Source organism: Dipodomys spectabilis, unplaced genomic scaffold, assembly GCF_019054845.1.
Source record: "Dipodomys spectabilis isolate Male_0828 unplaced genomic scaffold, ASM1905484v1 ptg000392l, whole genome shotgun sequence".
NCBI lineage: Eukaryota > Metazoa > Chordata > Mammalia > Rodentia > Heteromyidae > Dipodomys > Dipodomys spectabilis.
In genome coordinates, this window is record NW_024871069.1 from 611,493 (window position 1) to 626,129 (window position 14,637).

At 60.5% G+C, this 14,637-nt stretch overlaps 1 protein-coding gene across 1 annotated transcript in view; it reads right to left on the reverse strand.

Annotated features, from left to right (window-relative positions):
* Positions 1-5,539: 5,539 nt before the first annotated feature.
* Fbln1 (fibulin 1) overlaps positions 5,540-14,637 on the reverse strand; it is an 86,857-nt gene continuing 77,759 nt past the window's right edge. The window contains exon 17 of the mRNA XM_042667346.1: positions 5,540-5,996. Within this exon, the coding sequence (XP_042523280.1) occupies positions 5,857-5,996 (140 nt within the window). The 3' untranslated portion in view covers positions 5,540-5,856. The remainder of the gene's footprint in view (positions 5,997-14,637) is intronic.

Genomic DNA, 14,637 nt, shown 5'->3' on the forward strand with positions numbered 1-14,637 from the left:
CAGCCAGTCTCTTTGAAGGACTCTTCAGAATGAAAGTCAAACAGAAATGCCTTCCAACAAGCGGAGAGAAGCTGTAACCTGTGAGCGCGTGTGTGCCTGCGCGCGCACACACACGCACACGCACGCACGCACACACACGCCCACACATACACACGTGCACACGCACACACACGTCCACACACGCACACGCACACACGTACGCACACGCACACGCACACACAGACACGCACGCATGCACGCACACACACGCGCACACAGAGACACACGCACGCTCACACGCACGCTCACACACACGCACACACATGCACGTGCACACACGCACACACACGCACACGCGCATGCACACACACAGACACACACGCAGACACACGTACACGCATGCAGACACGCACACACATACGCACACAGAGACACACGCACACTCATACACGCATACTCACACACATGCGCGCGCACACACACGTGCGTGCACACACATGCACACGCACACACGTGTACACACACATGCACATGCACACACACGCACGCACACTCGCACACACACACACGCACACAGACACGCTCACACACACACGTGCACACATGCACACACGCACGTGCACACACGCACACGTGCACACACAGAGACATGCACACACACGCTCGCACACTCACATGTGCGCACACACATGCACACACACGCACACGCACACACACCCCACGGCGGGACTGGTGAGAGCCCCAGGTGGGTGGAGGGGTCCTCAGGGGAGCACTGGGCTGCAGGGGGCGAGAGGAGTCCGCAGGCGAGCCCCGGGGGTAAAGGCCAAAATGCGCCCAATGGGAAACACAGCAAGGGAAGAGCACGCCCAAAATCCCAGCTGCGCAGGAGGCTGAGATCTGAGGATCGTGGTTCAAAGCCAGCCCAAGCAGAAAGGCCCATGAGACTCTTATCTCCAAAGAACCAGCAAGGGCTGAACTGGAGGGTGCTGGAGTGGCGGAGTGCCAGCCTTGCGTGAAAAAGGGACAACATGCCCAGGCCCTGAGTTCAAGTTCCAGCACTAGCACGTGCGGGGACACACACACACACACACACACGTAAAGGAATAAATGCTCACGTACGAGTTCAATGGCACCAGGCTAGGAGAGGAATAAATGTAGCCAAGGGACAGTCACCAGACCTCTGCCGAGGCCTGAAGCAAGTCTGAACAGATGGAAGCCAAAGGCGTCAACTCACCCAACGGTGACTCTGACCACAGGGCAATTAAACGCGAAACTAATAACAGAAAGATAATTGGAGGATGCCCAAGTGTTTGGGAATTGAGCAACCCAGTTCTGTATCATCCATGGGGCAGGAAAAGCCACAATAGAAATGAGAAAATACTTGGGACAGGGGCTGATGAAAATCAGCGTATTGGAGCTTGTAGGAAGCAGCTAAGAAAGCAAGGCCTGGCTGGGAGGTTCTGGCTTGAATGCATGTGTTCAGAACTAAGGAAGCCAAAAGCCAAGGGTCTAACATTTCTGTCTCAGAGAAAAAAGCTCCAGTAAACAAAGCTTAAAGAAAGTAGAAGGAAGATGCAATCCTAGCTACTCAGGAGGCTGAGATCTATCTGCCTGGCAGAAAAGTCCCTGTGAGACGCTGATCTGCCATTAGCCACTTAAAAGCTGGAAGTGGAGCTGTGGCTCAAGTGGTTGATCTCCAGCCTGGAGCAAAAGCACTTAGGCCCTGAGTTCAAGCCCCACGATGGACAAGGAAAAAAAAATGACAATTTACAAATGTTCCTTTAAAATTACAAGGTAACAAAACTAATACAAAATGACAAAAATGACATAAAAAATTCAAAGTTTCCTCTACTGTTCAAAACAATTCAATCTGTGGCAGTGTGGGTGGCTCCTGCCTGTAATCCCAGCTACTTCGGGAGGCTGAGGTCTGAGACTCAAGGCTCAGAGCCAGCCCAGGTAGGAAAAGCTCATTAAGATTGTTTCTCCAATTAATCAGCAAAAAGCCAGAAGTGGAGTTGTGGTTTAAGTGCTAGAGCACCAGCCTTGAGTAAAAAAGCTCAGCGTTCAGGGACAGTGCCTAGGCCCTGAGATCAAGCTCAGGACCAGCACACACACACACACACACACACACACACACACACACACACTTCAACATTTATGATAAAACTCTCTGCCAATTAAGATTAAAAGGAACTTCCTCAGGATGAAGCTACCGAGGATTTTCTCCCTGCCGTTCACTGCCAGCTCTTCTATTCACTTCCTTCTAGAAGTCGTCTGGTCAGCAACAGGGAGGAAAGGGGAAGAAGATGGGAAGATTGGGAAGAAAGTAAAACTGTCATTTTCCCATGATGTAATCATAAACATAGAAAATCTGGAAAAATAAAACCCTATTAGAATTATCAATGAATTCAGCTAGTTAACCAAATAATATACAAAATTATATTTATCTTATACACAAGTAAAAACCTAACTAGGAAATGAAATTAGGGCCAATCGTCAATAGCATGAAAATGTGAAACATATAAGCCAAGTGTGGTGGTTCACGCCTGCAGTCCCAGTTAAGCTGGGGTCCTGCTTTTTTTTTGCTCTAGGCTGGCTTCAAACCACAATCCTCCCCATCTGTGCCTCTCAAGTAGCTGAAATTATAGAGTGTGTCACCATGCCCAGCCTAGAAATGTGACATACAGGAAGTGGGTCCTTCTTGTACCGTGTCCTCTGAGAATGCACAAGTCTCCTTGGCCCGGACTTGCCTTCAAGCACGTTGGTCTGCCATCACTTTCCCCATTTCACGAACACGCTGCTGGCGTCATCGCCGCTGCCAAATTCTAGGGTGCAGCCCAGGGTCCCTGGATCTGGGAAAGACCCGTGGGGTGTGGCCGGTGCTGGCCGGACCACGCCTTGCTCTGGTCTGTCCAGCTGTCCCTGGCACACAGGACCGGGGGCCGCCCCTCCTGCCCGCCGCGCTTCCTCCCCAGCGCTGCGCTCCAGGCGCCCGCCACGCTGACAGGTGATGATATAATAGAAGCCGTGGCGGGCAGCGCGTCAACACCCCGAGGCAGAGAGAAAATACCGCGGTGATGACAGCAGCCTGGCTGCTGACATGCAGGCCTGGGGGCTGTGCCGGCCCGGCCGGAGGAGCTGACCGCCGAGCCCCGGCCCGGCCCGGCCCGGCCTGCACGGCCAAGCCCCGGCCCAGCTCGGCCCGCCGCTGCCCCGCCAAGCCCCGGCCCAGCTCGGCCCGCCACTGCCCCGCCAAGCCCCGGCCCGGCCTACCACCTCCCTCCTGCACCAGGCTGGCTCCTAAGTGCCAGCAGCTGTGTGCACGCTGTGGTGGAAATCTGAACGGAATCTTCTACCATGTGGTGGCTCCTAGGAGAGAAAGTTCTGGAACAATGAGCTGTGGCAAGAGGGTAGATATTCCCAATGCAGTCGCCCTACAAAGTACACTGGCAGAAGTAAGACAAGAGCTTGATCTTTGTTGGCAGCTTCTTTTTCTGGGAGTGCAGGACTTGAACTCCAGGCCTGGGCGCTGTCCTTCAGCTGTTTTTGAACTCCGGGCCTGGGCGCTGTCCTTCAGCTGTTTTGCTGCAGGCTGGTGCTCTACCACTTGAGCCACATCTCCGCTTCTGGCCTTTTGGTGGTTAAGTGGAGATAAGAGACTCTTGGATTGTTTTTCAAAGCCTAATCTGGCTTTAAACCTGTTCTTAGACCTCTGCCTCCTGAGTAGTTAAGATTCCAGGGCACAGGTGCCAAGCATCTCTTCCTTCTCTTCCTTCCTCTTTCCTCTCCTCCCTCTGATTATTAACTTTTCTTTCCCTTTCTTTGTTGGTTGCGGGCTTGAACTCAGGGCCTGGGCGCTTTCCCTGAGTCTTTTTGTGCTCAAGGCTAGCGCTCTACCACTTGAGCCACAGCACCATTTCCAGATTTTGAGTGGTTCATTGGAGGTAAGAGTCTCTCCGGGGCTTTTCTGCCCGGGCTGGCCTCGATCTCGGATCTCAGCCTCCTGAGTTGTTGGATGACAGGCATGAGCCATGGGCGCCATGGATGTCATGCATGGCTCAGCCTGTCCCCGGGCGGGTTCCTACCTTTGGGGACGGGACGGCTCCCTGGGCCGCCCCACACAGGGTCTACCCATGGGGCCCACCCTCAGCCCTCTCTCTATTAGCTACTTTTTTGAGTTTGGTCTCCTGTGTGTGCCTGTGCTGACCTGGACCTCAATCCGCCTCATTCGACTTCCCACGTGGCTGGTGAGCCAGGCACGCCCGCCACACACCGTCCCGGAAGCGTCCTCTAGATCCTCCGTCTAGAGAACTGTCAGCCCGGGCTGGCCTGCACCACACTCCTCCCCTCTCCCTCTCCAGGGGAGCTGGGGTTACAGGCATGGGCCGCTGGGCCTGGCATGCCCGCACTTCCCTCTGCTGAAGACAGTAATGACGCGTGACTTCTAGAGAGGGTCAGAATGACCACGAGGGACGCGGGGGGCCCACGGAAGTCCTGCTCCTGTCCCAGCAGTGGGGACGTGTCCTCGGGAGGCTCCTGTGTTAGGGAACCCCCCCCCCCCGCAACACCCTACTAATGGTACCCAGAGGTAGGTCTGCGGGAGGGAGCACGGGGGGGAGGTCCGAGGGCCCCGGGGGTCAGCACTTCATCAGGAGAGGAGCTACGGCCCTGCCTCTGCCGCCCAGCTCCCGGACCCTGAGCCAAAGCAACTTCTGTTCTCTGTAAACCTCCCGGCCCGGCCTCGAAAAGCACAGCCCGACTACGCGTGAGCTGGGCGGTGGGTGTGGGGAAGCGCTCCGCAGATGCAAGCCAGGCCGGGCCCAAACTCGGGGTAGTGACAGCACTGAAATAACCCTGGGGTGGAGTGGGGGTGGTGTGTGTGTGTGCGAGTGTGCGCGCGTGCATGTGTGTGTGTGCACGCGTGTGTGTGCGCTGTGAACTCGTCTAGGGGAGGCGTCCGGGCTGGCGGGGGTCTGTTCTTCAAAGGCTCCGTGCACACGTCATCAGAAGGATCACAAGAGTTTATTCCCCACCTGAGAAGTGGGTGCAGGGAACCCCAGCTGCTCCCTGCCAGACACCCTGGGGCCAGCCACAAACCCAGATGCCACCTTGGCCTACAGCTGCGCTCTGTGGGAGCCGGGACGGAGCCCTGGCCCCGGCCCCGGCCCCCTGCTCTGGGGAGAACTTGCTGCACTTCCATGTGCTGTGGCAAAGCAGCTGTGAACTTAGCACATAGAAAATCTGAGCAGCATCGGGAACATCCAATTTCAACCTACTCAGAGCAAGACTGGCTTTCTGATGCCCTTCTGCCCTTAGCCAGGCCTAGTCATACAGAGAAACAGAGCAAGGCTCAGCCTGTGCACCCAAAATAAGCAGGGTTTTCAGCCAACAGCTGAGCAATTGGACTTGTTACTTAAACCCCCAAATACGCTAGACGGGCTTTTTGTTGTTGTTGTGTTGGTCCTGGGGCTTGAACTCAGGGTCTGGGCGCTGTCCCTGAGCTTTTGTGCTCAAGGCTGGCGCTCTACCACTTGAGCCACACCCCACTTCCAGCTTTTTGGTGGTTCATTATAGATAAATCTCATGCACTTTTCTGCTCAGGCTATCTTTGATCTATGATCCTCAGATCTCGGTCTAATGGTGGCTACGATTAAAGACGTGAGCCGCCAGCACTGGGCCCAGACGGATTTTTTTTTACCAGGAACAGCTTAATACATGATCGTTGACTAACACTACAAACCAGTGCACAGCATTGACTAACACTACAAACCAGTGCACAGCGTCGACACTGGTGGGGAGTGGAAGGGCGTGGGTGCTGTCCGGCCACAGCGCCCGGGCCGCAGGCAGCGCCTTGGCCACGCGGTGCCTGCCAGGCGCTCAGAACCAGTACTCGGAGACGAAGATGTGGACGTTGACGACGTTGCGGTGGGAGACCACGCCCTCCACCACGTAGCTCATCCCCAGCTTCAGCACGGCGTGGAACGGGCCCACGATGGGCCGGACCTGGCGCACCACACCTGGAGGGAGAGCAGAGACGTGCCGGTCAGGGGCCCGGCCACGCGGCTGCGCAGGTCAGGGGCCCGGCCACGCAGGTCAGGGGCCCGGCCACGCGGCTGCGCAGGTCAGGGGCCCGGCCACGTGGCTGCGCTGGTCAGGGGCCCGGCCACGCGGCTGCGCAGGTCAGGAGTGGCGGAGAAATGGTCTCCCTCCAGGAATTTCAGGGCTACGAGGGTTCGGAGCCAGGCTGCGGCCCAAGCCAGGGGCTGAGGCCCCCACAAGTGGTTGGGGTGCAGCCTCCACCTCTAGGGACTGTTGATGGTGAACCTGCTACTTCAGGTTCACTCAGACAGCCTTTGTGTGTGTGTGCCAATCCTGGGGCCTGAACCCAGGGCCTGGGGGCTACCCCTTAGTCTCTTTGCCATGTAAGCCACAGCTCCATGTCTGGCTTTTTTGGGTGGTTAATTGGAGGTCAGAGTCTCACAGACTTTCCTGCCCAGACTGGCTTTGAACCAGGATGCTTGGGTCTCAGCCTCCTGAACAGCTGGGATTACAGGCGTGAGCCTTAGGCGCCCCGCAGACGATCTTTCTGTGGTGAGCAGCCAGGACTGGGAGGGAAGCTGTGGGTGGCAGTCCCCACAGGACTTGTCCCTGCGTGAGTCGCCGTACGGTCCCCTTGCAGCCTTAACTCCAGGCCTGTCCAAGGCGGCGCAGGGAACCCACAGACCTCCGGAGGCAGAGCTGGCAGAGGGCCTGGGATGACGACCCGGTCACAGCCAGCACCAGAGGCTCTCGCCTGTAATCCCAGCCACTTGGGAAGCTGAGATCTGAGGAACTCGGTTTGACGTCAACCCAGGAAGGAAAGTGGATGAGACTCAACCATGGTTACTGAGATGAGGGATGAGGAGGAGAAGGAAGGGGAGCGGGAAGAAAGGAAATCAGTTGCTCAGGCCCCACAATCCAGGACCGACAACAAAACTGGTCCTGCAGGGATGATGGGGAGCCAGGGAAGGAAGGCTCTGGAAAGGAGAAGGGTGGATTCATCCGAATTGGCCAGTGCAGGGGCAAACTGCAGGGCAGAGAGAGGGCAGTGCCATGCAGCCTGCCGCAGCCACCCCTGCAGAGCTCAGCGGGCCCGGGGAGCGGGGCGGGCCCACAGGGCTCATGTTTTAGATCCTTCGTTCGGCATTTCTGCTCCGGGTCTCAGACACTGCCCTGTCTGTTGAAAAATGTAGGTCAGCCCCTCCCCTCCCTGGTTCACCCTCCTGTCTCTGCTTTGCTTTAGAAATGGTAGCCAGGGACTGGCATCCCTGCTCCTGGTCCAGCAGCCCCCCCCTCCCCGGCACTGTGGGGGGGACTGGCCACACCTGGAGCCATCTCCCAGCTCTGCCAGCCCAGGGCGCACTGGACAGGCTGCCAACTGTGTGAAATGATGAGCACTGGAGACAGGGCTCAGCACCAGGCTGTGCCCAGCCCAGCACGAGGCACGAGTCACAGGCCTGGACTTCGTGGTCGCTGCCCTGGCTGCCTGTGACCCGAGGGGAAAGCAGCCTGCCTTGCTTCCATGTCACCGACTGAAGTGAGAAGAGGTGGAGAGAATTCTTTGAAAGCCACGTGTTAACATCATTAAAAAGAATCAGTAGAGCTGGACCAGGGCTCAGGCCTGCCATCCTCGCTACTCAGGAGGCTGAGAGCTGAGGAGCACAGGTCGAAGCCAGCCCAGGCAGAAAAGCTTGTGAGACTCTCATCTCCAATTAACTACTCAGAAAAGCTGCAAGTGGCACTGTGGCTCAAGTGGTTGAGTGCTAGCCTTGAGCACAATGAGGCTTAGGGATAGTGTCTAGGTCCTGAGTTCAAGCCCCAGGACAAGAAGAATTAGAAGAGGACAAGGAAAGAAAGAAAGAGGAAGGAAGGAAGGGAGGGAGGGAGGGAGGGAGGGAGGGAGGGAGGGAGGGAGAAGTTGCAATCACACTGGGAGGCTGCAAGGCCGCGGGCCAGGCCCATGTGTCTGGGGCTCTCTCATACCCTTCTTCACGGAACACAGTATGTCCTTTTGCCTACTAAGAGCTGGAAAACTCAGTTCTTCAAACCTACTGCCTTCTTCTCCTACCACCATGTGAAAGAACATTCTAGATGCTCCCAGAATGTACTGCTCTGAGCTGGGTCATACTACAAGTGAAATGGTCACCTTCAGTCCTGGGGCTCTGACAGTGTGTCCCAGACGGCAGCTGACAGGGTCCTGGACCCCAGTCCAGCTGGAGCTGACCACCGAGCCCAGGCAGCTGGCAGGGTCCTGGACTCCCATCCAGCTGGAGCTGACCACCAAGCCCAGCTCTCCCCTTTCCCCTCCTCCTCCTCCTCTTGTGTTGTTCCTGAGTCTTGAACTCAGGACCTGGGCGCTGTCCCTGAGCTTTGTGCTCAAGGCTAGCACTCTACCACTTGAGCCTCAGATCTAGTTCTGGCTTTTTAGTTGATTCATTGGAGATAAGAGTCTCACGCACGTTCCTGCCCAGGATGGCTTTGAACCGCGATCCTCAGATCTCCCGAGCAGCTAGGACGACAGGCCCCAGCAAGCTCGGAAGCCCACGGCGTCACCCAGCCGGCCATGGGATGGGGTGTGTGGCGCACGTCCAGAGTGAGCTGGGCTGCGCTGAGTCACGAACACGGCAAACAAGGCCGCGCGGAGGGAGGGGGACCCGGTCTTCCCAGCAGGAACCGGTGGTGTGGAGAGGGGCTTCCTGCAGCCCGGCCTGCCCCGCCTGCCGGGGGCCTCCAGCGTCTGGGCAGGAAGGACAGGTGTCCAGACCACATACTTCTCATACCAACCGTCACTCAGCGTGTCTCGGCAAAACTCCTCTCCGCATTGCTGGAGGTGAGCGCCGCATCGCCCACAGCTTTCCCGTGAGCCGAGGGGACGCACCGAGGGCTGCGAGGCCCAGCGCAGACCCCCCCCCCCGGGTCTCAAACGTGGCTCTGGTGACGCCTCTGTCCACCCGTGATGGGGACCCACATCCACTGCCTCTGTCTGGGGCTGGAGCTGCCACTGTCCCGGTTCATGGAGGAAGGACCAAGGCTCAGAGAGATGGAGGGGTGGCTGAAGATCACACAGCAAAGCAGGGCTCGAACTCAGATCTTGAGGTACAGTGCTTTCTACCAAGCTGTGTGGTGGTGTTGCCAAAGCAAGGGGTGTTTCTGGAGGAATGTGCTGTCAATGCACCTGTGATGGTGGGGTGAGAGGCCACCTCCACTCCCTGTCTGGACCTCGCCTCCACCCCCACCCCGCCTCCAGGCTCTTCCTAGACCCAGATCGGAACTCATCAACCCACCAGAACTCCCCAGATGCAACTCAAGCACAGGCTTGCTGAGCACCAACACACCCCCAAACCCTCCCCCGACGATCCCCCCAGCCCCCCCAGAGCCGGGATCCAGGACCAGGCTTAGCCGCACAGCCCTGGCTTCCAGCCTCAAGGGCCCTGGCCTTGGACGGCCCAGGGCTATGTGGGACACCTCCCCTCCCCCCTGCCTCCCACCCACAGCCCCCTCCACCCTCCCACCCACAGCCCCCTCCACCCTCCCACCCACAGCCCCCTCCCCCCTGCCTCCCACCCACAGCCCCCTCCACCCTCCCACCCACAGCCCCCTCCCCCCTGCCTCCCACCCACAGCCCCCTCCACCCTCCCACCCACAGCCCCCTCCCCCCTGCCTCCCACCCACAGCCCCCTCCACCCTCCCACCCACAGCCCCCTCCCCCCTGCCTCCCACCCACAGCCCCCTCCACCCTGCCACCCACAGCCCCCTCCACCCTGCCACCCCACAGCCCCCTCCCCCCTCCCACCCACAGCCCCCTCCACCCTCCCACCCACAGCCCCCTCCACCCTCCCACCCACAGCCCCCTCCCCCCTGCCTCCCACCCACAGCCCCCTCCCCCCTCCCACCCACAGCCCCCTCCACCCTCCCACCCACAGCCCCCTCCACCCTCCCACCCACAGCCCCCTCCCCCCTGCCTCCCACCCACAGCCCCCTCCACCCTCCCACCCACAGCCCCCTCCACCCTCCCACCCACAGCCCCCTCCACCCTCCCACCCACAGCCCCCTCCACCCTGCCACCCCACAGCCCCCTCCACCCTCCCACCCACAGCCCCCACCACCCTCCCACCCACAGCCCCCTCCACCCTCCCACCCACAGCCCCCTCCCCCCCTGCCTCCCACCCACAGCCCCCTCCACCCTCCCACCCACAGCCCCCTCCCCCCTGCCTCCCACCCACAGCCCCCTCCACCCTCCCACCCACAGCCCCCTCCCCCCTCCCACCCACAGCCCCCTCCACCCTCCCACCCACAGCCCCCTCCCCCCTGCCTCCCACCCACAGCCCCCTCCCCCCTGCCTCCCACCCACAGCCCCCTCCCCCCTGCCTCCCACCCACAGCCGCCTCCACCCTGCCACCCACAGCCCCCTCCACCCTCCCACCCACAGCCCCCTCCACCCTCCCACCCACAGCCCCCTCCACCCTGCCTCCCACCCACAGCCCCCTCCACCCTGCCTCCCACCCACAGCCCCCTCCACCCTGCCACCCACAGCCCCCTCCACCCTGCCACCCACAGCCCCCTCCACCCTCCCACCCACAGCCCCCTCCACCCTCCCACCCACAGCCCCCACCAACACCTCCAGACCCACGCCAGGGCTGCCGGGCTCACAGCAGGTGAAGTGACACAGTTTTTGTTGTGGTGGGGCTTGAACTCAGGGCCTGGGCACCGTCACTTAGCTTTTTCCTTCAAGGTTGGCACTCTATCACTTGAGCCACAGCTCCACCCTGGGCTTTCTGGTGGTTAGGTGGAGATAAGCATTTCAGTTTCCTGTCCAGGCTGGCTTTGAACTGTGATCCTCAGATCTCAGCCTCCTGAGTGGCTGGAATTACAGGTGTGAGCCACCTCACTTGGCAGCTGCACTTCTTTAAAAACAGAGTAATTTATGCACATTCCTGCCGAGATGACACCTAAGGCTTTCCTAAGCGCCCCCCAGCATTGGGGGGGACCCGGGATGGGGGTCAGGGTGAGGGGGGCCTCAGGTTTGTGGACAGGAGGGCTTGGTCTGGGCTCCTGTGAACCCCTCAATCATAGGTATAGGGTCCCAAGGCTGATGTGGGTAGTAGCTTCATGCTGGGCTCTGGTAAGCGCTTGCTGTGTGTGTGTGTGTGTGTAGGACAAGTCACAGGACAGGGGCTCAGCAGGAACTGATTGCTCTAGAGACAGAATCCCAGACAGTCCGGGAAAGAATGTACAAGGCCACCATCTCCTCCCCCCCTCTCCCTCCCCCCGCCTCTGCCCTCCCCACAGACTGCTACTCTCTGCACTCCCTCCAGCTCTAGGCAGACCTTCCTCCTCCAGGAGGACCAGCCCAGCTCTTACGCCAGTGGCCAGTGTGAGTCCCAGCCTCTGGCCTCTCCCCCGGGCTGCCAAAACCCAGGGCGAATGCTTGGGCCCAGCCGGCGACCCCAGAGAACCCCACACCCCGTGTCCCAGGCCTGGCTGCCAGTCTGCGGTGGAGCCCAGTGAGCTGGGCGGGTGGGGGCCCTCTGCTCCCTGGGGTGGCTCCTCCAGGGCCACCTGAGGCTGGGCAGGGGGTCTCCCTGCACCTCGTTCAGGGGGTTCACAGCAGAGGCCTGGCCGTGCCCTGAGAGCCCCAGGCTGCTGGAGGAGTCCCTAGCCCGGAGGCAGAGGGCGACACTGCCATTTGAGCCATCTGCTCCCAGGTGCCCATGCAGAGACACACGGGCGTTGGCTCCTTGCTACCCCTCTACCTGGGCCCGTTTGAGAGACCCTCCTGCCCCACCCTGCTCTGTCCTGCCCCTGCCCTACCCCGCTCTGCCCGGCCCTGCCCTGCCCTGCCCTGCCCTGCCCTGCCCCATGCTGCCAGGCCCAAACCTTCAAAGGCCTCAGGATGGAGTCAGGCCAGGACACAGCCGACCCCACAGCTAGGAGGCTGAGCCCATCCACTGGACAAGCGGCTTGGCAGGGAGCCAGGGCGCGGCGGGGTGACAGGGCTGTGCCTCCCGAGGGAGAAGGCCTAATCCGGGGCTTTGCAGTGGACACCGGGCAGCGCTCACTCAGCAGCAGGAGGGCGCTGCACTGCTGTTTCTGGGTGGGATTTCTGAATGTCATTTGCACTGTGCACTGATCCCAGGCCAAACCTGCCCAATCTGCCGGACGGGGTCAGCCACGCATGGTTAACTCCTTAAGAGGGAAGGAGACTGGCTGCGGTAGCTCGCGCCCCTCAGCTCAGCTCTTCGTGGCTGAGATTGGGAGGATGGTGGTTTGAGCCCAGCCTGAGGCGAAAAGTTAGTCGGACCCCAGCTCAACAACTGAGCCCGGTGTGAGGGTGTATTCCTGTAATCCCAGGCATGTGGGGCATATGGATAGGACAGTGCGATCCTAGGCCAACCTGAAGAAAATGTGAGACTGTTTCCAAAAAAAATAACTAAAGCAAAACAAAAAGGGTGGGGGGCATGGCTCAAGTGGCAGAGCATCTGGCTTACAAGGCCCAGTCTCAGCCAAAACAAACAAAAGGGTGGTGGCTTGAAGAGGTGCTTCGGATCCCGCCAGGCGGGCATGAGGGAGACAAAGCCATGCCCCTCGCCGAGTGAGGCCGAGAGCCTGGCCGGAGGCTCAGGGGGCAGCGGCAGCGAGGCCGCGTCCGTCCTGGCCGCTGGGCACAGAGGATGGACGGGACGCACAGCGAGCTGGGAAGGGCACCCCCGGGGCTGCAGCACACCACGCAGCGGGCCGCATGTGGCGGCCTGACGGCGGGACCGAAGCCACCCTGGGGTGAGCAGGCCGGGCCGGCCCACAGACGTGCTGCAGCCCGGGGCCCTGAGCTCCCCGCGCCAGCCTCCAGACCCCAGCTGCTGCTCCACATTGCAGTTTCCTGAGAAGAAACCTGAGCTGGTCCACAGTCAGCCTGAAGTCACACCGGGCACTGCAGAGAACCCGGAATCAGGCCCAGGGCAGCTGACCGCGGCTGCTCAGACTCAAGGATGTGTTTCCTTAACGAGGGCCGGCCAGCCTTCGAAGGGGACAGCCTCCTCAGACGGCCCAGGGGCTGCCCCGCTGGCCACACCCTGCACAGACCACCGACACACCCCAGCCGCCATGCGTGAGCAGCCGCGCGGACCTCCAGCTGCTCCTGCTAAGCCCAATGCTAACTGCCTGCAGGAAACCATCTGGAACCACCCTGCCCTGGTGGGTGTGCGCACCCCAGGGGGCCCTCCCCCCTTCCCCCCATTCCCTGGCTCCGGAGTGGGAAATGGTGTCTGCGTTTTCCTGTGCCTTGTCTGACCACACACCTGCAGCCACCTTCTCACCTGGCCACACACCTGGACCTTTCGCTCTTACCTGGCCATACTTGGACCTTCCTGTGTACCTCCTGGCCATGCACCTGACCTTCCTGTCTTACCTGGACCTACCTCTTCACTGCTCAGGACTAGAATTCAGAATGACTCTCAAGACAGAAGCTTCCAGATGCAATAAAGGATTTGTGTTTAGCACACACCTGGGATTTTTCCTGCCTGCAAACCTGCTGTGCACCAGGCACCACCGCTTGCACGCTCCCCCTTCCTGTGTACCTCCTGGCCATGCACCTGACCTTCCTGTCTTACCTGGACCTACCTCTTCACTGCTCAGGACTAGAATTCAGAATGACTCTCAAGACAGAAGCTTCCAGATGCAATAAAGGATTTGTGTTTAGCACACACCTGGGATTTTTCCTGCCTGCAAACCTGCTGTGCACCAGGCACCACCGCTTGCACGCTCCCAGCTACACTCAGCACGTTTGTCATTAGGGCCTTTTCCCCCTGAACTAAGTGCAGCAACCGTCTCTCAGGCTCACTTTCCGTCCTTTTCTGGGACGTGGTGCTGGGCCAGCTCTGAGGACGGGCCTTGTGCTCAGTGGCGGCTGTGTGCAGGCTGCCCTGAAGGCTGCGGGTTGGAGGACGGCAGGGGACAGACCCTGGCTTGGCCTGAACACAGCCCTGCTCGCCAGCCGGGGAATCTGGAGGATCCTTGGCCGCGGGGCTGACCCCCTGGGCTGCCAGCATGGGAAGGGCCTGGGCACAGGGCGGGTGGGTGCCCAGGGAGACACGCAAACGCCCTCGGCAAACGCGGTGCGCACTCCGGGCACACGGCCGGCCGGGCCACAGCAGTGAAGGGCGGCTGCTCTCCAAGCCGGAGTAGAGCACGGCTAACAGATCAAACACTCGCCCCCAGTGCCCTGCCACACCTTGCGCCCACCCGCAGACACACACCCCAGCCCCACCCGCCACAGACCCACACCCCAGCCCACCCGCCACAGACCCGCACCCCAGCGCGGCTCCCACCCGCCACAGACCCACACCCCAGCCCCACCCACCGCAGACCCGCACCCCAGCCCCACCCGCCGCAGACCCGCACCCCAGCCCCACCCGCCGCAGACCCGCACCCCAGCCCCACCCGCCACAGACCCGCACCCCAGCGCGGCTCCCACCCGCCACAGACCCGCACCCCAGCCCCACCCGCCACAGACCCGCACCCCAGCCCCACCCGCCACAGACCCACACCCCAGCCCAACCCGCCACAGACCCGCACCCCAGCCCCACCCGCCACAGACCCGCACCCCAGCCCCACCCGCCACAG